Source organism: Thermobia domestica, chromosome 18 (genome assembly GCF_964235325.1).
Source record: "Thermobia domestica chromosome 18, izTheDome1.hap1.1, whole genome shotgun sequence".
NCBI classification, from domain to species: domain Eukaryota; kingdom Metazoa; phylum Arthropoda; class Insecta; order Zygentoma; family Lepismatidae; genus Thermobia; species Thermobia domestica.
This window is the reverse complement of record NC_137471.1, coordinates 167774177-167800570: the sequence shown is the minus strand read 5'-3', so window position 1 is coordinate 167800570 and position 26394 is coordinate 167774177. Positions and strand designations below refer to the sequence as shown.

The 26394-nt window shown below is 34.0% G+C and overlaps 1 protein-coding gene across 4 annotated transcripts in view; it reads left to right on the top strand.

The window, feature by feature from the left end:
• The window catches only part of LOC145675914 (sodium- and chloride-dependent glycine transporter 2-like), a 158438-nt gene extending 132276 nt beyond the window's left edge, over positions 1-26162 (top strand). For all 4 annotated transcript variants that reach the window (XM_081746712.1, XM_081746714.1, XM_081746713.1 and 1 more), the window contains one exon: positions 24893-26162. In XM_081746712.1, the coding sequence (XP_081602838.1) occupies positions 24893-25117 (225 nt within the window). In that variant the 3' untranslated portion in view covers positions 25118-26162. The remainder of the gene's footprint in view (positions 1-24892) is intronic.
• Positions 26163-26394: the final 232 nt, after the last annotated feature.

Genomic DNA, 26394 nt, shown 5'->3' with positions numbered 1-26394 from the left:
ATAAGATCACATTGATTTACATCAGGAGTTGGGGGAGGGAGGGGAGTATCGCACCTCGTACTCTTTGATGAGTATAAAAATATTAAAATTTGGACGTTTTTAACTTATCCTATTATCTTTCACGAGACATTTTCGTTGTATAATAGAGTACAATGGTTTATTTTTTGGAAGTTATCGTTCCCTTTGGAGCCTTATTACGTTATATGGAGGCATATTTAAAATGATTCCCTTAAATTTGATAAGCACTTTGTGATCCATTTTGTTCCGCTTCAGGTGTGAACATGGATACCTTGCAATCGTCCCGAGTTCGATTCTTGGAAATGTTGAATTTAATTTAATGTTCCCGCGAAAACGATGGTGATAGACCGAAACAGGGAAAACATGAACTTCCTTGACTGAGGATTGAAGCAGTGACATCACACATTAGAGACAAACGCTAAGCGACCGTACACGTGTGTTGATTACTATCCAATGGTCCCGAGTTTGATTCTTGGTGTTAGTTTCAGGAAATGTTAACGTCCCCCCTTGAAACGATGATGAGAAATGAGAAAACATCATAAACTTACTTGCTTGCGGATTGAAGCAGAGAACTCACACATCAGAAATAAGAGCTGAGTCACCATGCCCCATTGAGAAGTTTTTAATTTCTGTGCGAGCAATTTCACGTATGAAAAGAACATGGACAGATTATGTTACATTACACATTTCTGCTCGTTGTTACGCATAGAAGTTTGTTATTGTGAACTTGCAGAACCTGCTTATACTACATCATCATTTTCTCAGCTGACGGACTTTTAAAGATCAACTTTACATTTATGTCAAAGACAGTTTCATAATATATCGATGAGTGTTACATTTTTTCAATCAAGTTTAAGGAAAATGAATTACATTTTAGATGTGGTAATTTGAATGTCGTAATAAACTAACGAGTCAACGGTATGATGTCATGATCAAAATCGCGATACTAGATGATGTAACGATTGATGAGTAAGGAGAAAAGACGTTACGATCGATTGTTACATCATGTTTCTGCTCATGATACATGATGAATTCTGTGTTTTCATTTGTTCTTCGTGATGTCATTTATTAGTTTCCTTGTTTTTGATTGGCTGATAGTGATGTCACTTTATAGTTGAACACGTTTCTGGCCTAAGTAAAAAATCCATTTTCATTTTTCAAGTCCTACTTCCACGAAGATCGTGAATGAACGAAGGTGTACCTCTAGTGACAGCGTGACTTTACTCCGTTCCTTGAATTTGAGGTAAGTATCAACCGCGTTTTCTTAATATCAATGGAGTGCTTTTGCATGAGGATAACATTGTTATCACTGTTTTTATTTTAGCATGAAATATTTAGCAAATGGAAGAATAATCCTCACTTACTTGACCGGGAATCGAATTAGGAATCCCACACATTAGAAGTAAGCACGAGAAATGATATGATTTATTGATTTTGGTTTAGCGCCCCTTCAGTAGTGAGGCTAGGAATACAGCTTAATGTTGAATTTGAGCGCATACTGGGTGTTGAACCCGGGCCACATCCACACATTAGAAGTAAGCACGAGAAATTTGTTGATTTTGGTTTAGCGTCCCTTCAGTAGTGGGGCTAGGAGTACAGCTTAATATGAATCTGAGCGCATACTGGGTGTTGAACCCGGGTCAGAGGTGCGTAACGCTAACCACTTAGCTCAGTTTCTGAAAGTTACCATTAACGTAAACAAAGAAACTACGCACGAATTTGTTCCCTACAACGTGAGACGTGGACCTACAGTTTAATGTGGGATCTGATCTTCCGCCGAGAAACGAATTCGAGTCTTTCTTGCTTTAGCTCGAGAAAAGAGAGCGCATGAGATTTTGTTTTCGTTTCATGTTCGTCATACGTTTTAAAGTTCAGTGTCAGAGGGAAAATGCTTACTACAATAATTCTCTAGCACAGTTAGAAAAAACAATTTCATTCATTCTTTTTATCACTACACAATCTTAGGTCAGTTACATGTTGGTCCCAGGTTTGATTTCCAGTATGACGACAATAAAACGTTTCAGTAGTAGAACTATTTGAGATATGATAATTCTTTTAGGATTGATCGTGTAGTCATTTTGATAACGTTAAATGTGTTAGTGATCTCTGAATTCAATTTTAATTCGTGCTTTTTTTTCTTCTCGTTTTAGATATTTGTTTTCTTTGCCTATTCCTTTTTGTTTTACCTTACCTTTTTCCTATTTGAATATGGCTACCTCTGGCTTTACTGTCTTGCGAGAAATCAATAGACATTATCGGCGTTTTAATCTTGAAGGACGAATGCTTGAAATTCAAGTCAATGCTCCGACCAGTGACACCGATATTGTTGAGTGGGTTCAGGCCTCCTTTCAACAGATGATGGATTACTTATTGGAAAATGTCGACGAATTATCGATGGTTGGATTATCGATTTTATCTCATGATGAGAAGAACAAACCGTTTTATTTATCTTTTCGGCGTGCAAGTAATTTGACACTGGAGACTTTATAGGCTTCCTTTGATCGCATTCTTCAAAGTAACGATAGTTTTCTCATGAACGAACCGTTCATTGTACATTTTCATCATGTGGATGTGCCCCGTGGATTTGGATTAGTGCGTCGAGGTCTTTTATCAAACGACGAGTTATTAAAATGCAAGAAAGGCATTTTACGAGTGAAAAACACTGACAAGAATTGCTTGGCTTATGCGATTGTGATTGCTATTGGCGTAAAGAAATATAAGGATACGAACAAGAAACTGTACAGACAATATCACGACCAGAGCAAGTGTGTTGTTCTCCCTGACGTACATGAACTTTTATCCAGATCAGCAGTGAATTTAGATCATGGGGGATCTGTGGAAGAATTGCGACAATTGCAACGTTACTTGACCAATTATAAACTTACCGTATACACCAGCTTTTCCGGAGAAGATATTCTGTATGAAGGGCCGGGTGGCGAAGACAAAATTCCAATCAATTTAATGTGCATCAATTCACATTATGACATCATCACATCATTAACGTCTGTTTTTTCTACTAAGTACTAGTGTGCTGCATGCCACAAAAAATATGATCATCGCACTGCACACATCAAGAACTGTTCGGCCATGTGTGAGAAATGTTTGCAGAAACCACCATGCAGTAAGACCAATACGGAGAAACAGTGCCTAGAATGCAATCGTGAATTTTATGGTGAAACATGCTATACAAATCATCTGACTGTACCATACCATAAAGGTCAACCAATATGCAAGATGGTAAAACAGTGTTCCAAATGTCTACGCATTTATTCGTTTGTCCATACAGGGGAAAGACAACATCATTGTACAGATTATTTTTGTAATGTGTGCCATAAACACGTTACGTCTACCCACCAATGCTACATGAAGCCTGATACAACTCAATTGAAACCTGGAGTTTCATCAGTGTTACATGCCAAGAAGGCTATGATTGTCTTCTACGATATCGAAGCCACACAGGATACTTTCTTTGATGAAGACACGTTCATTCATAAGCCCAATTTACTGGTAGCCCAACAAGTATGTTACAACTGTGTTCAAGATGAAGATATACATCATCCGTGTGAAGTTTGTGGACAGCGGGAACATATTTTTCAAGATGATCCGATCAATGCCTTTCTTGCGTATTTACGTCAACCACGACCCAACATCAAACTTATTGTATCTTTGGTACATAACTCTAAGGGATATGATGGTCATTTTATTCTTAAATCTTTAGTGGAAGAACATGAATTGAAACCTACTTTGATCTTGAACGGAGCAAAAATTTTAAGCATGAAAGTGAATCACTTATCGTTTGTTGACTCCTTAAATTTCATGCCAATGGCTTTAAGTAAATTATCCAAGGCATTTCATTTACCCGCGACCAAAGGATATTTTCCACCTTTTTTAATACTGCTGCAAATCAAACGTATGTGGGAAAATTACCGGACATCCATTATTATGGTGCAGATGAAATGAAAGTGGATGAACGAGAGAAATTCATGACATGGTACAACGAACACCAGAACGATACGTTTATTTTCCAAAAAGAATTGGTGAACTATTGTGTCCAGGACGTCAACGTACTTCGAATGGCTTGTATATCTTTCATGACCACTTTTGAACAAGAAACTCACGTTAATCCTTTCCTGGAGGCTATCACTTTGGCGAGTGCGTGCAATTTAGTATTTCGACGAAATTTCTTAAAACCCAATACTATTAGCATTCTTCCTGCACGAGGATACCGTCACAGAAACAATCAGTCACGGATTGCCTTACAGTGCCTTGCCTACATGGAAGAAAAAGAGGGCCATGCAATTCTACATGCGGCCAAAGGAAAAGAAGTTTATGTTGCTGGTTTTCATCTGGACGGCTACTACAAAGATCCTGACACTAAAGAGGAACACGTGTATGAGTTTCAAGGTTGCATAATTCACGGCTGTACTCTATGTGTCCCTACAGGCCGTGATCAGCCCATTTATGAGAACTCCGAAGAAACGATGAACTATCACTACGAGAGAACACAGCGTAAAATCAAATTATTACGATCCATGGGATATAAAGTACATGAAATGTGGGAATGTGAATTTCGTCAAGTGTTAAAATCCAATCCAGCATTGGCCTCTTCTTTAAGCACACATCCTTATACTAATAAGACACCATTAAATCCAAGAGACAGTTTCTATGGTGGCCGTGTTAATGCCATTAAATTGTATCACGTCGCAAATGAAAATGAAGGCGAAGAAATAAAATTCTTGGATATCGTTTCCCTGTATCCTTATGTGAATAAATGTGGACGGTATCCAATAGGGCATCCACGAATATATCTACAGGGAGATCCAGAAATGCCCGACCTTCAAGATGTCAACGGATTAGTCAAGTTGAAGATTTTGCCTAGCAGAAATCCAGTACTTCCATTTCGCTCAAATAAGAAGTTGTTGTTTCCACTTTGTGCTGCCTGTGCCACAGCATTAAATCAAGATTCTGAATGTACACATACCGACACTGAACGAAGTCTAACAGGAACGTGGGTGTCCTATGAAATTCAAAAAGCCATTGAACTTGGGTATCAAGTCATTGAAATTTACAAAATTTGGGATTACGACATCACCGTATATGATCCAGAAACCAAGACTGGCGGATTACTCAGCGAATACATTAACACATTTTTGAAATCGAAGCTGGAAGCTTCTGGTTGGCCTGCCAATTGCGTCACCGAAGAAGAAAAGCAGCAGTATATTCAAATGGTACAACAACGTGAAGGCATAACTTTGGATGCCACAAATATAATTTCAAATTCATCACGTCGTAGTCTTGCAAAGCTCTGTTTGAATTCCTTCTGGGGACGACTCGCTATAAGAGACAATTTCAGCCAAACGACCATCATTAACGACCCCAAAGAACTGTATCAGAAATTAACTGCTCCAGACATAAAAGTCAACCAAATTTTACCTGTTAATGATTCGTTGTTATACCTTTATTGGCAGTATGAAGATGATGTTCCAGTACAAAATCACAATGCTAATGTTGTCCTTGGAGCATTTACAACGTGTCAAGCTCGTCTGGAACTTTACAAATATTTAGAATTGCTGCAAGAAAGAGTACTATATTTCGATACAGATTCCGTAATATTCACGCAGCGACCATCAGAGCCCACAATAGAACCAGAAGTATTTCTTGGTTCAATGTCAAATGAACTGGAATCAAATGGACCAAAAGCATACATTAAAAAATTCGTGTCTTGTGGCCCAAAACAGTACGCCTTGGAAATCTACGACCCCGACACGAAATCAACCAGTTATGTATGCAAAATTCGTGGATTCACACTCAATTATACTGCAAGTCAAAAGTTAAATTTCAATAGTCTGGACCAAATGATCATAAATCAATCGAGTGAAAAAATCTCCATTAGCACGCCGCACAAAATTTACAGAACCCACGATCATCATCTTGTCACAAAACCTGAAGAAAAGAAGTACAGTTTCAACTATAAAAAACGCCGATTAATACCAGACACATACGAGACATTGCCCTATGGGTATAAAAAAGCCAGAACAGAATAACAGCCATATTTTTCCCTAATCCCATCAACATCACCTATCAAAGATGGCAAAGAATCAAGACGGTGCACGGGACATGCTCCAACGATGCACGAACGGAGACAAACTCAGATGACATCACCTTGCAGAAACCAGTGGAGAAAAAAGGAAATCAGGTACGTCCCGTTTGCTTTTCTTTTCTCGCCTCACTCTCTGTTGATCAGTTAGTTCGATGTTAATAATCTGCTTTTTCTTCTTTCACAGGAAACAAAATAAATATTACCATGTATATTCATATGTTTTTATTTTCTCTTTACAGAATTTGTACCCGTCACGGACACGTCTTCCTTTGAAGAAAAAGAAATTCTGTATTCTATGTCACATGCTAAAAATAAATGTACAAAAACATGATTCTGTGTTTTATTTCACATCCTAAAATCAAATTCTTTTCATGTACTGCGATTTCAATTTCTTTTTTCTGAATCAGTTTACCGATAAAATAAAATTTCTAAAAAATGTTTTATGAAAAAAAATCAAACTAAATTTTTGTTTCAGAACTTTTTTTTCGTCTACGAAATAAAAAAATGTGTACAAAATAAAATTCTGTTTCAGAAATTTTTTTGTGTACGAAAAAAACTGATTCAGAAAATTTGTGTACGAAAAAAAATGTTTTCAGAAAAATTTTTTGTGTACGAAAACAAAATTCTGCTTCAGAAATTTTTTTGTGTACAAAACAAAAACCGTTTCAGAAAAAAAATTTATGTACAAACAAAATTCTGTTTCAGAAAAAAAATTTTATGTACAAAAAATTCTGTTTCAGAAAAAAATTTGTGTGCAAAATAAAAATCAGTTTTCGTCACGAAACTGCTCCGACTAAATGAATCGATTCATTCTGATAGTGTTGGCAACACTGGAAAATTTCGGTAAGTATCGCTCAGGCACTGAGTTACAGCGAACACAACTAGATTCGAACCAACAAACTTAAATGTCTGATTCATCTCTAAATACAGCCAACTAAACAATAAGATTATGTGTATACGCCAATGCTTAGCACTGAGTCAGCAAGGTTTTTCTTCAAGGTCAAAGTCGCACACGAAGTAAAAAGATGACAACACAGATCTTCTATCTTTCTATATGAAACATAAACCTAGTGTAAACTGCTCGCACTGAAATGTGTAATGTAACATTATCTGTTTAAATCTGCTCGTCTTCTTTTCATACGCGAAACTGTTCGCACTGAATGGAGTACGGTGGCTCAGCGCTTCTCTGTAACGTGTGAAGTCCCTGCTTCAATTCACAACGAAGTAAGTTCATGTTTCCTCCTATCATTTTTTCATCATCGTTTCAAAGGGACGTTAAACTCAACATTTCCTGAAACTAACACAAAAAATCGAACTCGGGACCATTACATAGTAATCAACAAACTGAACTTCTCAATGGAGTATGGTGACTCAGATGTGTGAGGTCTCTGCTTCAATCCGCAAGCAAGTAAGTTTATGGTGTTTTCTCATTTCTCATCATCGTTTCAAGGGGGACGTTAAATTTCCTGAAACTAGCACTAAGAATCAAACTCGGGACCATTGCATAGTAATCAACACACGTGTACGGTCGCTTAGCGCTTCCCTCTAGTACGTGAGGACCCTGCTTCAATCCTCAGTCAAGGAAGTTCATGTTTTCCCCAATTTCTCATTACCGTCGTTTTCACGGTGGGACATTAAATTCAACATTTCGTAAACTAGCACCAAGAATCGAACTCGGGACGATTGCAAGGTATCCATGTTCACACCTGAAGCGGAACAAAGCGGAACAAAGTACTTGTCAAATTTAAGGGAATCATTTTAAATATGCCTCCATATAACGTAATAAGGCTCCAAAGGGAACGATAACTCCCAAAAAATAAACCATTGTACTCTATTATACAACGAAAATGTCTCGTGAAAGATAATAGGATAAGTTAAAAACGTCCAAATTTTAATATTTTTATACTCATCAAAGAGTACGAGGTGCGATACTCCCCTCCCTCCCCCAACTCCTGATGTAAATCAATGTGATCTTATGTGTCCTGAGTGATCCCTGCCCCTGAGTTAACATAAGCAAAAATGTCAATAGGTAATGCAATCCCGGGCCAAAACATCTCTAACTCATTCGCTATAGTCCATGGGGGGAAGGGGGGTCCCAAAAGTGAAATAGGGTCACCCCGACGTCAAACAATCACATTATCTCAAACCATATACCTCTACTTCATTCGCACCAGTAAGGGAGGTAGAGCGTTCACCTCTGCTGTATGGGGTCCCTGGTTCAAACACCGCAAAAAGTAGTTTTGTGGTGGGTAACATTATGCTCCAGTTTCCTCCCACACTTTCATTCCTTTCTCATCGTCACCTTTAGCCTAATCGTGGGACGTAAAACTAAAGATTTTATTTGCACCACTGTTAGTCCATCTCATCAAAGGGATAACAATCCGAACCGCATGAGCTCCTGTCGGGAATCGAACCCTGGTCTCCCACGTTAAAGGCGCATACGCTAACCGATTAGCCACAAAGGAACTCCAAAGTTTTCGAGTTTCATATTAATACTAATTTATACTATTACTGGGGTCTACTAATTCATAATGCATGGTCATCAAGAAAGATATCAAACCTTGTTTTGGTAATTTTATACCCATAAAAGGGAACGAAACAAGCCATCATAAGCTCCAAGCTAAAAAATCCCAGTTCAGTGACGTCAAACGAACATATTAGATCGAACCAACTACCTCTAATTCATTCATACCAGTAGAGGTGCGGTGACTCAGTGGTAGAGCGTTCACCTCTGCTGTATGGGCATTTAGCCTAACCGGCATAATCGTGGGACGTAAAACTAAAGATTTCATTTGCACAAGTGTTAGTCCATCTCATCAAAAATATAACAATCTCCAAATTTTATGCCATAAAAGGGAACGAAAGCATTCGTAAACCTGTACTATTTCATAACGTAATGAATCATCAAGACCATATTTTTAGTAATTTTAAAGAATCATCATGACCTCTGATCCAATACTCCCAATTCAATGACGTCATAGCATGGCCAAGGTACCTCTGACTCATTCGTACCATCGTGCATGGCCCCTGAATAAGCATAAGCAAAATTTCAATAGGTGACGTAATCCCGGGCCAAAGCATCCCTGATTCATTCACTATGGTCCATGGGGACCCAAATTGGATAATTAAAAGTTCGGCCAAGTGGGGCAATTACTACTTCAAGATTCTCATGTTTCATATTTTCTAAATTATATTTTCAAAATTTTGTTTTCAATATTTTAGACTCTACTGACATAAATGCATTTGCATTGAACTTTGTGAGTGGAAGGGTACGCATAATTAACGTAATTATTAGCTGGTGTGTGATGTCTCCTCCCACATTATCATTTTACTAAAGTAATTAATTATTTGATTTTCACATCACATACATTAAATCTTCCCCCCGTTCACACACTCTATGGGTATAGATTAGTGGTGGGCACAAAAACCGGTTTCGGCTTTCTCCGAAACTGGTTATCGGTTTTCTCAAAAACCGGTTCCGTTTTCTCAAAAACCGGTTCGGTTTTTCACCTGATCTGGTTTCGGTTTTCTTCAAAACCGATTCCGTTTTTTTCCAAAATTCGTTCTATTTCTTACCAGAATGGTGTTTCGTTGTTCTCCGGAAACCGAATCCATTTCCACAGAAATAGTTTTATGTTTTTGAAAAGTTTTCACCGAAACCAGTTTCGGTGAAAAACCGAACCGGTTTTGGAGAAAACCGATATGTCGGTTTTTCGGGTTTCGGTTTTTATAGAAACCGGTTTTGCCCATCCCTGGTATAGATATCAATGTACAGGGAAATGTTGATATTTTCACCATTTTATTATAAAAATGTCTTATATACATTTCTTCTACAAAGTTTCTATTAGTTTTCTCTAAGTCTTAAAATGCACTAATTAAAAGTTTTCAGTCTAATATAGCATTTCCAAATAGAAATATAATATTATAAATAACTTATAAGATGCTTGAAAATATCGCAATACTCTATAGGTAGAGTTAATAATGTACAGGGGAGTTTTTAACCCTTCACTCTTTTATTATGAAAATATTTTGTATACATTTTTGAACAAAGTTACTATTAGTTTTCTCTAAGTCTTTAATTACTCTAATTAAATATTTTCACTGTAATATAACATTTCAGGAATAAGAATATTATTATATAGATAGTTTATAGGATGCTGAAGAATGTTGCAATACTCTAAAAGTAGAATTATCAATGTACACAAGAGTGTTGAACTCTTCACTATTTTATTATAAAAATATCCTATATACATTCTTATACTCACTATCTATTAGTTTTTCCTAAGTCTTTAAATACACTAATTAAAAATTTCAGTGTAACATAAATTTTCACATATAGAAACATTATATTGTAGATAATTTATAAGATGCTTAAAAACGTTGCAGTACTCTAAAGGTATAGTTATCAATGCACACGAGGATGTTGGTTTTTTAACTATTTTATTATAAAAATATCTTATATTATTTCTTCTACAAACTTTCTACTATTTTTCTCTACGTCTTAAAATGCTCTAATTAAATGTTCTCAATGTAATATAACATCCACAAATAGAAATATGATATTATAAATAACTTATAGGTTGCTTGAAAACACTAGAATATTCTGTAGGTAGAGCTAGCAATGTACACAGGAGTGTTGAAGCCTTTACAACTTTATTATATAAATGGCTTATATACGTTTTCTACACAAATATTGTATTGTTTTTTTCAACTCTTTAATTACACTAATTAAATGTTTTTGTGTAATATAACATTTCACAAATAGAAATATTATATTACAGAAAACTTATAAGATGCTTTAAAATATTAAAATACCCTACATGCAGAGTTAATAATGTACAGAGAGGTTTTTACCCTGAACCTTTTTATTATGAAAATGTATTATATACACATTGTTCAAAGGTTCTGTTTTTTACTCTAAGTATTTAAATGCTCTAACTAAATATACTAAGTGTAATGTTACATTTCACAATAGAAATATTATATTATAGATAATTTATTGGATGCTGAAGAATATTGCCATACTCTAATGGTAGAGTTATCAGTGTACACAGATAACTCTTGAACCATTTACTACTTTCTTATAGAAATGTCTTATACACATTTTTATACTAATTTTCTATTTGTTTTTAAGTCTTTAAATGCACTAATTGAAAGTTGCAGTGTAATATAACATTTCACATATAGAACCTTTATATTATAGATAATTTATAAGATCCTTAAAAATACTGCAATACTATACAGGTAGAATAATCAATATCAATATACAGGGGGTGTTGACTTCTTCACCATTTCATTATAAGAATGTCTTATATACACTTTTTCTACAGTTTCTATTTTTTTCTCTTGTCTTTGAATGCTCTAATTAAATGTTCTCAGTGTAATATAACATTCGAAAATAGAAATATTGCATAACAGATAATTTGTAACTGCTTAAAAAGCTTGCAATAATCTACAGGGAGAGCTAGCAATGTGAATGAGAATGTTGAACACTTTACTATTTTATTATATAAATGGCTTATATACGTTTTCTACACAAATATTGTATTGTTTTTTTCAACTCTTTAATTACACTAATTAAATGTTTTTTGTGTAATATAACATTTCACAAATAGAAATATTATATTACAGAAAACTTATAAGATGCTTTAAAATATTAAGATACTCTACATGCAGAGTTAATAATGTACAGAGGGGTTTTTACTCTGGACCTTTTTATTATGAAAATGTATTATATAAATATTGTACAAAGATTCTTGTTAGCGTTTTAAGTCCAGAGGCGGAACCTGTGAATTCTGACAAAACTATTATAAATAATAAAAGTGGAAAATGGGGAAACGGAAGGAATCATATACAAAAAAGAAGAATCCTACTCAAAGTAAAAGATCGAAGACCCAAGGGAGCGAAGAGAAAGGAAGAATAATTTGAAGAAACAGCTAAGCGCTTTTCAATTTTTAACTGTTTGTTTCCACGTAAATTTTATGCAGACGTGTAATACAAAGGTAGTTTATTTTGACGATCATTTTGAACGTTAAGTATGTAATGTGTGTTCTTTCTGTTTTCTTTTTCCTTTTTATTTTTATTTTTTATTTATTTTTTTTATTTTTTTTTTTTGCTGAAACTCATTTTGCTTAGGTAAAATATTATATATTCTTGAAAATAATTTATATATGTTTTTGAGCTTTCATATATACACGAATAGTTGCTTGAACTCATTAGTGGAAAATAGTAATTAAATTCACTTACTAGGGAAGATCGTGGGGTGTTACTCTGGCTTCATACTGACACTATGCTCAGTTGACTCCTTTTTACATATGAAATAATTAGGTAACCGGAGAAATCCTTCAGCGCAAGCTTGTTCGAATTATGAGCGTTGAAAGTTCAAAATTGAACAGATTTTGAAAAAGGTTTGAAGTAACCATACTTTTTTATATGCACGCTTCAGTTTTGGTACTGGGGTGTTTTCTTGGGTGCTCGATAAAATTGTGAGGTCAAAACGTACGTATTTTGTAAGATAAGGGAACTTATTGAGGAAGGATTGAAGGGTAATAGCGTCTCACAACTTGCAAATTGCATCCTGTTTGGCACACCGGGTCAATAGGCTAATAAAATATATTTTCCACCAACAGTATTGTCATTCAAATGTCACTTTTCTGTGTGGCCAGCTAAACATTAAACAATGACATTTCTCTCCATAACGCTTTGTCGCGGAATTAACTTGAACGGGACTCCCAACCCAGCCGGCCTCTGTGCATTGTGGAGAAAATGAAATATTTCAGTTTAACATCCGATGAGTATACCCTTTAGGCTAAGAAAAACGATGATTAAGGCAAGTGAATGGTGATGGAAGAATTGATAGAATGAAAAGAAGGGAGGAAACAGGAGTACCCCAAGAAAACAAATGGACATGATGGTATTCATTATGGAAGACGGTGTTTCAATATCTCATCCATAGCCATTTTTTATTATTTTCAACGGATTTTAATGGCGATTATTTGAAAATAGTGACCAAACTTCAGGCAATATTTTACGGTATTACGCGAGAAATGTGACCAAAAAAACAAAAAAAAATCGGCTAGCGATGATGTATGCAAACGACGGTTTTCTCGAGAATAAAAGTCACCTGGTTCACAACTTTAAGCGCACATTCCCGCTAACCATTTTTTTTTTCTTTAAATTTTTCGGTCAATGGAATATCTCAGAATATTTCCTGGAATTTGACCAATATTTTTCCACAATCGACATTCCAATTCGCTGAAAACTAAGTACATGGCTGGCGATGATGTATTAGAACACCGTATTCTGCCATGCATAAGCATAGGCCGACAGGGTTCGAAGTACCGCTCAGGAGTTCCACGGCAGGCCTGTCTGGCGCTGCGCGAGCTGTTTGGATCGCATTTCCGCACGATTAGGGTCTAACTAATAAATAAAATACCGATGGTATAAACTAATATTCGTATTCACCCTCAATGCCAGCCTTAGTCGATAATTTATTTGATTTAACTTCATTTTAACAATAACATGATTTTCGTTTTCCACATATGATACTATATTTTAGTGTGGCTCAGTGCAAAATTTTTGCTAAACAACTGATCCAGACAAAACAACACATTGGTGACAGAGCTTTTTGAGAAAATATTGGTCTCACTCCTAGCTACAGAAGGGGAAGAATCAGGCCTGTAGCCAGCCCAAAATTGTTGGGGAGGGGGCGATCCAACCATATTATTGTTCATTTGCAAGCTTACCGTGAAACTTTAAGGGCGGCAGTAAAAATTTAAGGGAAGTCCGGCCCCCTAGACCTCCCATGGATACGGGTCTGGGAAGAACACTACAATATAGATCATCACAAGTTTAATTGTGAATACCACGACGTTCTTCAATGAATTTTGCTCGCCTTGCAAAGCGTGTTCAAGACAAATGTTTTGGTTCAATTTGAAGGAGGCTACACAGAAAGTGATAAGAATAACAATACAGTCGAATAGGAGTATCAAATATATTTTATTATCCTATTGACCCAGTATGCCAAATGGGGAACAATTTGCAAGGTGTAAGACGCAATTACCCTTCACACACTTCCAAATAATTGCCCTTATCTTGCAAAATGCGTAAGGTTTTATCTTACTACTGTGTTGGGCATCCAGGAGAACTCCCTGATGCCAAAACTCAGCGTCGGATCTAGGGGGGTCAATGCGGGGCATTTGCCCCGGAGCGCAGCTGGTGAAGAGTATGTAGGGGGCGCCATTTCGATGCAAAATTGGCAGGAAGAAGGGCAGATATACGTCTTTGCCCCGGGCGCAATATTTCGTAGATCCGGCTCTGCCAAAACTGGAGCGTCTATCTCAAGAAATGGTTCTTCAAACTTTGTGCAAAATCTGTTCAATTTTGAACTTTTAACGCTCATAATTCGAACACGCTTGCGATCGAGGATTTCTCCGGTTGCCTAATTGTTTCATATCCAAAAAGGCGTCGACTGAGCATAATATCAATACGATGTCAGAGTAATATCCAGCGACCTTCCCTAGTTAGTAGTTAAAAAAATTCATAAAACCGTAAAGCTTGATTATTTTTTTCCTATAATGAAAAGGAAGTATGTATATCTTCAGTTGGGAAACGCAACCACCCATGTAAAAATGCAAATCCTTTTTCTACTCCGGAGCTGCAGTGGCTCCGTGGTAGAGGATTGACATCTTGTATGTGGGGTCACTGGTTCGATCTCAGCTTTGCCAGGTGAGCTTTATGGTGGGCAAACACCATGTGTGTGGGGGTTTTCTCGAGGTTTCCCGTGTGCTCCTACTTTTCTCATTCTACCATTTCATTCATTCTTATCATCATCGTCTCGTTTAGTCTACATGGCATAACCGAGAGACATGAATGTTTTTTTTTGTAACGTCCTATCATTGTGTTCCGAAGGAAAGGTGATGATGATGACAATGAATGAAATAGTTGAATGAAAGAAAGGGAGGGACCCGGAAGAAACCCACACATATGGTTTGTCTGTTGTCCACCACAAAGCAAAATTGGTACGAGCTGGGATCCAGCCAAAAATCTCACCCACCAGAAGTGAGTGCTCTATGTCTAGCTCTTATTGATCCAATATTCTGGCCATAAGTGATACGTGTACCACTTGTGGTTTCAACATAAGAATAAGGAGCGCAGATAGAACCTATGCTTGGGACGCTGGATCTATACCAACAAATAATTGCTTGTTATCACTTACCGTCTTTGCTCTATATAAATTGAAATTGTGATAAGGGGCAATGCAGAGTGACTGGATGAAGCAGCTACAATCACTGGCATAAGTCACGGTTCAATCTATAAAGTTTTCCACGCTGTGCTCAGATTTCGGAATGTGTGCGCCAGGATGGTATCATGCCAGGTGATGGACGAACTGAAGCAGGATGTGTTGATGTGTGACGAGATTTTGCCACTACGCAAACTTTCAGAAGAGATTCGTTATTTGGAATTAAATATGGGTGCGCTATTACATTCCGCAAGTAAAATATGAAATTTTTAAGTTTTACGCCCCACGTTATGCCGGTTAGACTAAAGGAAACGGTGATTATGAGAAATAAATGAAATGGTGGAATGAAGAAAGTGGGAGGAAATGAGAGAACCCCGAGAAAACCCACGCAAACTAAGTTTGTCCACCACAAAGTTCACTTGACGCGAGCTGGGATCGAACTAAGGGCCTCAAGCACCAGAGGTGAACGCTCTACCACTGTGCCACCACGCCCCCATTCCGAAGGTAAGAAAGCGATGTTAAAAGAGAAAGTTTTAAAGGTTTTTGACACATCATAAAACTAGAAAATTGTTGTTTCCGTAAGTATTGGATATGAAAGTGGAGATACAATTTTAACAACTGGTTCCTAGGTGAATGTCACAATTGAGCAAAGCAATATGCTCTGTCAACGATAAGGCCATGGGCAGCGGAGGCAAGGGTACAATGGCTTTACTCTGCATTTTCGAAAGGTGTTTGGTTGTTTCGAAACATTTTTACCCAAAAACACACGTGAAGGCATATTATATTTGGTTACACCCATTAGAATATTTAACATATGCCTATTTAATGTAGTCCACAAAATTATGCAATATGCTTCAATAATAATTGTTTTGCATTAAGCGTTTTGCATATCAATGTATGTCTGGCTTTTGCCCCTTCCCCGCCCTTGGAAAAATCCTGCAGATGTTTCTGGATACGTGTTCTTATTTGGAACTGTTATAATCTTCAGGTGTGCATGTATAAAATGTGATCGTCTCTAAACACTTTTCTATTCGTAACTCATGTGGCAACATTGCATGTGTCGCAATGTGCTCTGCCATATAGTGAGAAAGTTTCACCCTAAATGTGACTAGCGATCCAGCTTAAATGCACTAATTAAAAGTTTCAGTGTAATATAACATTTCACATATAGAACATTTATATTATAGATAATTTATAAGATCCTTAAAGATATTGCAACACTACAGGTAGAATTATCAATATACATGGGGTGTAGACTTCTTCACCATTTTATTATAAAAATATCATATACATTTTTTCTACAGTTTCTATTATTTTTCTCTTGATTTGAGTGTTCTAATTAAGTGTTCTCAGTGTAATATAACATTCAAAAATAGAAATATTACATAACATAATTTGTAAATGCTTAAAAAACTTGCAATAATCTACAGGGAGAGTTAGCAATGTGCATGAGAGTGTTGAACCCTTTACTATTTTATTATAAAAATGGCTTATATACATGTTTCCTACAAAGTTCCTATTAGTTTTCGCTAAGTCTTTAAATGTTCCAATTAAATGTTATCAGTGCAATATAATATTCAAGAATAGAAATATTACATTAGATAACTTATTAGATGCATAAAAATATTGCAATACTCTATAGGTAGACCTAGGAATGTACACAGGAGTGCTGACCCCTTTATATTTTATTACAAAAATGTCCTATATACGTTTTCTCTTAGTTTTTTCTAAGCTTTAAAACACACTAACAAAACGTTTTCAGTGTAATATTATAGAAAATTTATAAGATGCTGAAAAATATTACAATACTCTATGGGTAGAGTTAATAATGTACAGAATAGTTCCAACCTTCACTTTTTTATTATGAAAACGTCTTATATACAGTTTTGAACAATCTTTCTATTAGTTTTATCTAAGTCTTTAAATATTTTAATTAAATATTTTCAGTGTAAAATAACAAATCACAAACACAAATATTATATTATATATAATTTACACGATGCTTAAAAATATTGCAATACTCCACATGTATTGTTATCAATGTACACGGAAACGTTCACTCCTTTACCATTTGATTATAAAAATTTAGGTTTTTCTAAGTTCTTATATGCTCTCATTAAATGTTCTCAGTTTATATAACATTCACAACTAAAGATATTATATTACCGATAAGTTGTAAGATGCTTAAAATATTGCAATACTCTATAAGTAGAGGTAGGAATGTACAGAGGAGTGTTGAAGCCTTTACAATTTTATTTAAAAAATGCCTTATATACGTTTTTGATAAAAGTTTTTTTTATTTTTTCTAAGTCTTTAATTACAGTAATTAAATATTTTCTGTGTAATATAACATTTCACAAATAGGAATATTATGCTATAGATAACTTATAAGATGTTTTAAAATATTGCAATACACTATAGATACAGTTATTTTTGACCAGAGGAGTTTTATCCCTTCATTCTTTAATTTTGAGAATGTCATATACATTTTTAAACAAATTTTGTATTAGTTTTCTCTAAGTCTTTAAATGTTCTAATTAAACATTTTCAGAGTAATATAACATTTCACAAGTATAAATATTATAATATAGATAACTTATTAGATGCTATAAAATACTAAAATACTCCATAGGTAGAGTTAATAATATACAGAGAGGTTTTTACTCTTCACTCCTTTGTTATGTAAATGTCTTATATACACTTTTTTTAAAAATGCTTTGATTGAATGTTCTCAGTACAATGTAAAATTTCAAAATAGAAATATTATAGATAATTTATAAGATGGTTAAAATATTATACACAATGTAACATTTCACAGTAGAAATATTATATTATAGATAATTTATAAAATGCTGAAAAATATTGCAACACTGTGCAGGTAGAATTATCAATGTACACAGGAGTGTTGAGCCCTTGACCTCTTTATTATAAAAACGTCTTATGCACATTTTTATACTAATTTTTTGTTAATTTTTTCTAAGACTTTAAACACACTAATGAAAAATTTCAGTGTAATATAACAAGACACATATAGAAATATCATATTATAGGTAATTTATGAGATGAATTTAAAATATTGCAATATTATATAGGTATAGTTATCAACGCACACGGGTATGTTGATTTATTCAATATTATAAAGCATCTTATAAAGCAATATTATAAATTGTAAGATGCTTAAAAATATTGCAATACTCTATAGGTAGAGTTATCAATGTGCACAAGAGTGTGGAACTCTTTTAATATTTTATTGTAAAAATTCTTATATACAATTTTATACGAATTTTCCATTATTTTTTTCTGTCTTTAAATACAGTAATTAATAGTTTTTATTGTATAATAACATTTCATAAATAGAAATATTATATTATAGATAACATATAAGATGCTTAAAAATATTGCAATATTCTATAGGTAGAGCTAATAATGCAACAAAAAAGTTCTAAACCCTTCACCCTTTTATTATGAAAACGTCTTATATTCTTCTCTTGTTCAAAATTTCTATTAGTTTTCTCTGTCTTTAAATGCTCAAATTAAATGTTTTCAGTGTAAAATACCGTTTCACAAATAGAAATATTTTATTGTAGATAACTTGTAAAATGCTTTAAAATATTCCAATACTCTATAGGTAGAGCTAGCGATGTACACAAGACTGTTGAACATTTTCTATTTTATTATGAAAATGTCTTATATACATTTCTTATACAAAGCTTCTGTTCCTTTTCTCTGAGTCTTTAAATACTCTAATGAAATGTTTTCAGTGAAATATAACATTTCACAAATAGAAATATCATGCTATAGATAACTTATAAGATGTGTAAAAATATTGCAATACTCTATAGGTAAAGTTAATACTGTACACAAGAGTTTTTAGCCCTTCACTCATTTATTGTGAAAACGTCTTATATACATTTTTGAACAAGGTTTCTGTTAGTTTTCTGTAAGTATTTAAGTGCTCTAATTAAATATTTGCAATGCAATATAACATTTTCCAAATAAAAAATCTATATTATAGATAACATAAGATTGTTAGAAATATTGCAATACTGTATGGGTACAGCTAATAATGTGCAGAAGCGTTTTAACCCTTCACTCTTTTGTTATGAAAATGTCTTACATACATTTTTGAACAAAGTTTCTATTAGCTTTTTCTAAGTAATTAAATGTTCTAATTAAATATTTTCAATGTAAAATAATATATCAGAAAGAGAAATATTATATTGTAGATAACCTTAAGATGCCTAAAAATATTGCAGTATTCTAATGCTACAGTTAATAATGTACTCAAAAGTTTTTAACCCTTTAAGCTTTTATTATCAAAATGTTATATATAGATTTCTTGTACGAAGTTTCTATTAGTTTTCTCTAACCCTTTAAATTCTCTAATTAAATGTTCTCAGTGTAATATAACATTTCACAATAGAAATATTATATCATAGATAATTTATAAGATGCTGAAAAATATTGCAATATTCTATAGGTAGAATTATCAATTTACACAGGAGTATTGAACCCTTTACTACTGTGTTATAAAAATGTCTGATATACATTTTATACTAATTTTCTATTAGTTTTTTCTAAGTCTTTAAATACTCTAATTAAAAGTTTCCGTGTAATATAACATTTCACATATAGAACCTTCATATTATAGATAATTTGTAAGATGCTTGAAAATATTGCAATACTCTATAGGTATAGTTATCAATGTACACGGGGGTGTTATTTTCTTCATCATTTTATTATAAAAATTACTTAAAAACATTTTTTCTACAAATGTTCTATTATTTTTCTCTAAGTCTTTAAATGCTCTAGTTAAATGTTTTCACTGTAATATGACATTCACAAATAGAATATTAAATTATAGATAACTTGTAAGATGCTTAAAAATATCTAAATACTCTATAGGTAGAGTTAAGAATGTACAGACATGTTTTTACCCTTTGCTCTTATATTATGAAAATGTCTTATCTATATTTTTGTAAAAGTTTCTATTATTTTTCTCTAGGTATTTAAATGCTCCAATTAAATGTTTTCAGTGTAATATAACATTTCAAAATATAAATATTATGTTATAGATAACTTATAAGATACTTGAAGCTATTGCAGTACTGTATAGGTAGAGTTAATAATGTACACGGGAGTGTTGAACCCTTTACCGTTTTATTATAAAAATGCATTATATTCGTTTTTTGTACCCAGTTTCTATTAGTTTTCTCTAAACCTTTAAATGTTTTATTAAATAGTCTGAGTGTAATATAAGATTTTACCAGTTAAATATTATTTTACAGCTAGATAATACGTTCAAACACTTTAGGTGATGTTGAAGTTATAGGAATAGGTCTATAATTTTGAGTTCTTTTTAATTATCTTTCTTAAGAATTTGAGTGACTTTGCTGTTTTCAGACTGTAGAATAGTTATAAGTATTATTATGAAAATATGTATGAAAGGCAATGAATATTGAAGAATATCCGCACAATCTTTAAACATGGAACTGGGAATGTCATCGGATCCAGTAGATTTAGATACTATCAAGTTCCTATTAATTCTATATGTTTTTAACTGATATATCTTTTATTTAAAACATCATAGATTTTTTTCTGATATATTACTTTTATCATCAATTGTTACAGAATGTGTAAACACGCTCGCAAGATAATGAGCAAACTCATCAGCTCTTAATTTATCATTACTAAAAAAAGTAGTATTATATTTAATTTGATAACATGTTATATATTACATTTTTGCTCCTTATAAATCATCTGAGTTATCTATTTAATATTTTAAGCTTGGATGTTCTAATTATTTCTGCAGGAAAACCAGGAGGGATATATATATATATATATATATATATATATATATATATATATATATATATATATTAAACTGTACATACTTTGCATTGTTGAGCATTCTGTAATGTTCAAATCCAACGGTATTATGGTAATGGTAGAAATGTCTAATATATTCTAGTATATGACCGTGTAGTCCCTACAAAAGTTATGAAAGTGAACTTGAACATAGTTATAGTGTAGCGAGAAATGTTTGTATCATGAGTAGTTTTGTAAGTAAGATGTACCTCAAATTTAATAATAGATGATGCCCACATAATGGAGGAAGGTGAAAACTCAGGACAGGTGGCAACACTCGTGAAAACAACGCCGAGAATTTGTTACTTGAATTTAGTATTTGGTTAACCCTAGAAAGATCATGCTCGGATCTGCTACGTGAAGGACCAAAAGGGAGTCAAATTTGCCCGCGCTGGTTTTAAATAACTTTCTGCTCTATAAGTATTAAACTAACGCTCGGCAAGTTTTATGATAGCCTACGTGTTTATATAAAGGAGAAAACTAACATTTTAAAAAAGTAATAGAAGGTTTAGATATAAAAATACAAATTTAAGGAGTTTTGGGTAAAACAAAGATGGGTAGCACCTATGACCAAGGGAAGGAGTCAAATCGGCCCGCGCAACATGAATTTTTTTCACAAAAAATGCAGTATATTCCAGTTGAAAAAAGGTGAAAATGAAACTTTAATTAAAAAAACAATAACAAAAACAGAATCCTGAATACATATTAATCCATATAAACTAAATAGAAAGAACTCGCTGACAAAATTGACCCCCTTGGTATTTCTAGGGTTGAGAGTATATGAGCCTTATGCAGAGTTGTTTTAACGTATGATTAACGTCATACTAAATGCCTGGCTACTGCAGGAAACATATGTTAGTCGAACTCTTTATTATGGCATTAATCACGCGTCAGAATGACTCTGCATATGGCCTTGTAAGTCTAAGTTAGACATAACATTATGTAAGCTAAACACAAAACATTACCATATAAAAGCTCTGTAAAGCATATGAATCGACGAAACATAACTATTAAAGTATAACAATTATATATGTTCTATAACTTTACAATAAATGTATACAAAACTTCATAAAGGGACAAATCAGTGGCTGGGGGATGTATGTTACAACAAAAAGGAAAGTGACAGAATTTATTGTAATACAGAAACAAACATTTTCAATATCTAAGAAGTTACATATTTTTGAAGGACTAAGGATCTTCTGTGAACTTTATAACAATTTAAAAGTTCAAAACTTCTGAAGATATGATAAGCATTGGCAAAATTAGCAATACTGCTTAAACTTACGTAATTACAAGAATCGGTCCTCATTACAACTACTAAATACAATCAGGATAATAATATGTGTAGAATTAAAGGAAAACGCCAAATATTTCTCACAAATTCGTGGTTTCCTAGGATATTGTTAAGAAAAAACTGGGATCGTAACCTGGGTTGCACTGAAATGAAATTTAATATTTACAAAAGAAAGGAAAAATGAAATAAAATCTTTGAGTTTTACGTCCCACGGTTATGCCGGTTAGGCTAAAGGAGACGGTGATGATGAGTAATGAATGAAATGGTGGAATGAAGAAAGTGGAAGGAAACGGGAGAACCCCGAGAAAACCCAAGCACACGCAAAAGAAAGGAGAGTACAATATCGAGTAAAAGGTGTTTATAGAAGAGAATAAAGAGAGAGTAGAATATTCTAGCACAATACCTCCATTACTTGATATTGTAGACTCTCAGACGTGACTCTCCCTCTCTGCTGGATAATAGGTCGACGACGAAGGGCATCAGATGATGGTAACCTCTAAAGATTTTATTCTTCTCCACATTTTAATGGATCTAGCTTCAGCAGCAATTAAGTTTGTAGCTCTTCAACCTAGTCAAAAAGTTCATTAGCTAGCAAGGAATCCTCTGGCCGATTCTTCCGAGAAACAAGGACCTCCTCACAAAACAATATTCTGTCAGTCATTAGACCACGTTCCATCGCCTTCCTTGTTTATATTCCTGATAATAAGTCAATGTCCACTCGTTCAATGATACAAGTGACGTACAATCGAAGGCACTGTGCAGAAAGGATACGTTACATAAACTCATGTGTTGAGGAATGTGGAATAAAAATATAAACAGCCTGCCGATTCATTCCAATTTCTTTTAGAATGAAGACACGAGTTACTTTAAAATATAAATGAAATTCTTTTTAGATTACACAGCAGCTGTGTGTTTTGAAAGTAGAGAAATATCTTATTTTAATGGTGTTTCAAAGTCGTTTCTACATTTTCCTATATCCTGTTTCCTCAACACTGTAACATTCTGTACTTTTGGAAACACTGAATACTGAATGTGATGTAAGTTCTCGTTTCACATGTAAATTTGAAATATGTATTACCTGACCAGGATAGCAGTGAGGTTTTGGAAGGATGGCGCAGATGTTGTGTTTACATCAGTTTCTTGGCAAGCGTGGTGGGACAGGGGAGCGGAGAGTTTCATTGTGCAGTGTATCCAACGGTTTTTAAAAGTTGCAGTTTGGATGTTACGCATAGCCTAATCTCTTTCCGCTTAATAAAGAACGCCGTAAATTAAGTGGTTGTAGTGAACCATTCCTGCAGTAATGCAAATGTATTGTGAATAGTGTCATATGAATGGAAATTACCAATTTAAGAACAACATAGCACAATTGACAATTCAGTGAGCTTCTACCGTGTATTAAGCAGATTGTATAAAAATTGATTACATTTGATTCGATGTCATTATAAAACAGGAGCAGCCTGTAAAACGCTGCTCGCTAGTTTGTTCGCAAGTTAATATGGAGGGTGTATTTTTGTTGTAGGTTTTTTTTTTTTTTGGCTTGTTACTTAAGATGTTCTGCAAATAACTTCAATAACTTTTGAAACTGTTTGTCTTAACTTGAGCCAGGGGCAGATGCAGGTTGAATGTTTGGGGGCGGTCGTTCGAAGTCAAATCAAGGTAAGAGTGTATTGAAAAAAAAAGAGTAAAACAACTTTAGAAAAGAAGAAGTAGCTATTGTCTGCAATTTCTAGAACAGAAATGGCCACCTGCGATTTCGAAGGTGGACATTCTTTTGAGCAAGAACGCCAATGTAAGTAATTTCTTGCAATTTATTGCTTTGTTTGACTTCTGCAACGTAAAACAAAAAAGAAGGAAGGCCTACCTATTTTAGGTTTTATTTTACATTTATAATACAAAGGTGAAAATTCTTAGGTTTTATTTTTAAAATAAAAAATACCCTATTCTGGGGGGGGGGGCAATTGCCTCGATCGCCCCGAACCCTTGATCTGCCCCTGACTTGAGCATACGCGTGAAGTGTATTATTACGAACAGGACAAAAAGAACTGTGATAGATTGATTACAAGTAATCCGGTTCGAAACACTGCTGCTTGTATTTTAGTTCCAAAACCGGCCGCCCGCACTCGTTCGCTGGTCAGGTAATAGTAACTTGACTTAACGATATTTAAAAACAGTAAAACTTTATACTGGTATGGCAACACTACTAATTTTGTAATATTGTCTGGTATGTCAGGTTATTTCCCTTCTTGATATTCGCCTCCTACTGAATTTCGTCTTTTTCTGGTGTTTGCTTTAGAAGTTACAAGAAGAAGTTGCTTTAAAAAGTCCACCATAATCTATGCATAAATATCTGTATGCTTTCTTTCTGTTTCAGCATATATCAAGTGCTTTGAAGAGCGAAAAGATGTGGGGTCCTCCTAATCGTACCCTGCTTAAAATACGGAAAGTATTTAACCCATCGAAACAAACACGCTTCAATAGCCTGATTAAACAGAAGTGTAGGCATGGGTGTCTCATGGGTTGCAAAAGGCTTAAGCAAGACGTTCATAATGAAGAAGAAATCTTCAACGATTATCAAGAGTCCAGAAACGAAATGTAAATGGAAAATAGTGAATTTTAGAATTAAAACTCTATATCTATTGAAGTATTTCATTAATATTTTTACAAAATTATTTGTGTTCAATTAAACTGTATCTGAATTTCATACGAATATATATATAATGTCATGTTATTAGAAATTTTCCGAAACTTATTTTAAAATTCTACAATATTATTGGTGTTTAACGTATAAAGTCCACAGATGAGTCATATACAACTGGTAGACCTCATGGAGCTGAACGAAATCCTCATGCGTGGTCTCTGATAATCTAAACAAAAGCATTTAAAAATATATATACAATGAACGCTATACGATAACTACGGTGCATCTTACATGACTCTGATATAAAAGTATATTCTCATCAATGTATTTGTTAGATGACTAGGAAGACATTGTGGCTAATTAGATATAATCCCAGATTATGATAAATGTTAAATTTTATTTTTTTCTACTATAATATTCTGCAAATCATGCAGGTCGTACAATAATAACACAGCCACAAAAAAAAGTAAAAGTTCTGCGCACCGGATACCAGAGTACGGATTCAATGTATTTGGTTACACAGAATACAAATTTCGAAACCCTACGAAGATCGATCATGTCAATTTTTTCTTATGAGCGGAAAACTTGAGCGATTTTCGAAAGGAAGGATACATGAAACACAGCCATAGATAACAAAAGTTCTGTTCAGAGGACATCGTGGTATGATTTCGATATATTTTCTTACACAGAATCCAAATCTTGAAACCGTAAGATGATTGATAGTGTGAATTTCTTTTTGTTATGGGCGAAAAACTTGAGCAATTTTTGATAGAGAGGGCACATATTTTTCGCCCTAATCAAAATTGATACACGCAATCACCCTAGGGTTTCGAAATTTGTATTCTGCGTAGCAAAATACACTGAATCTATGCTTGGGAATCGCTGAATAGAACTTTTGGTTTTTGCATAGCTGTATTACGTGTATTTTCCCTATCCAAAATCACTAAAGATTTTCACCCATAACAACAAATTGACACAATCGATCGTTCATCGGTTTTGAAAGTTGGATACTGTGTAACTAAATACATCGAATTTATACGCTGGGATCTGGTGCACACAACTTTTATTTTCTCAGTGCAGCTGTGTAATCTAAATTTTTATTATGTTGCAATGTATCGCTCATTTATTCATGTACTGTATATGTGAAAAGAGTGGTGTCAAGTAGCATAATATTCATTATTGTACACACCATAGGCAGACTTTGTTATGAGTACAGATACGGAAAAATGTAAAGT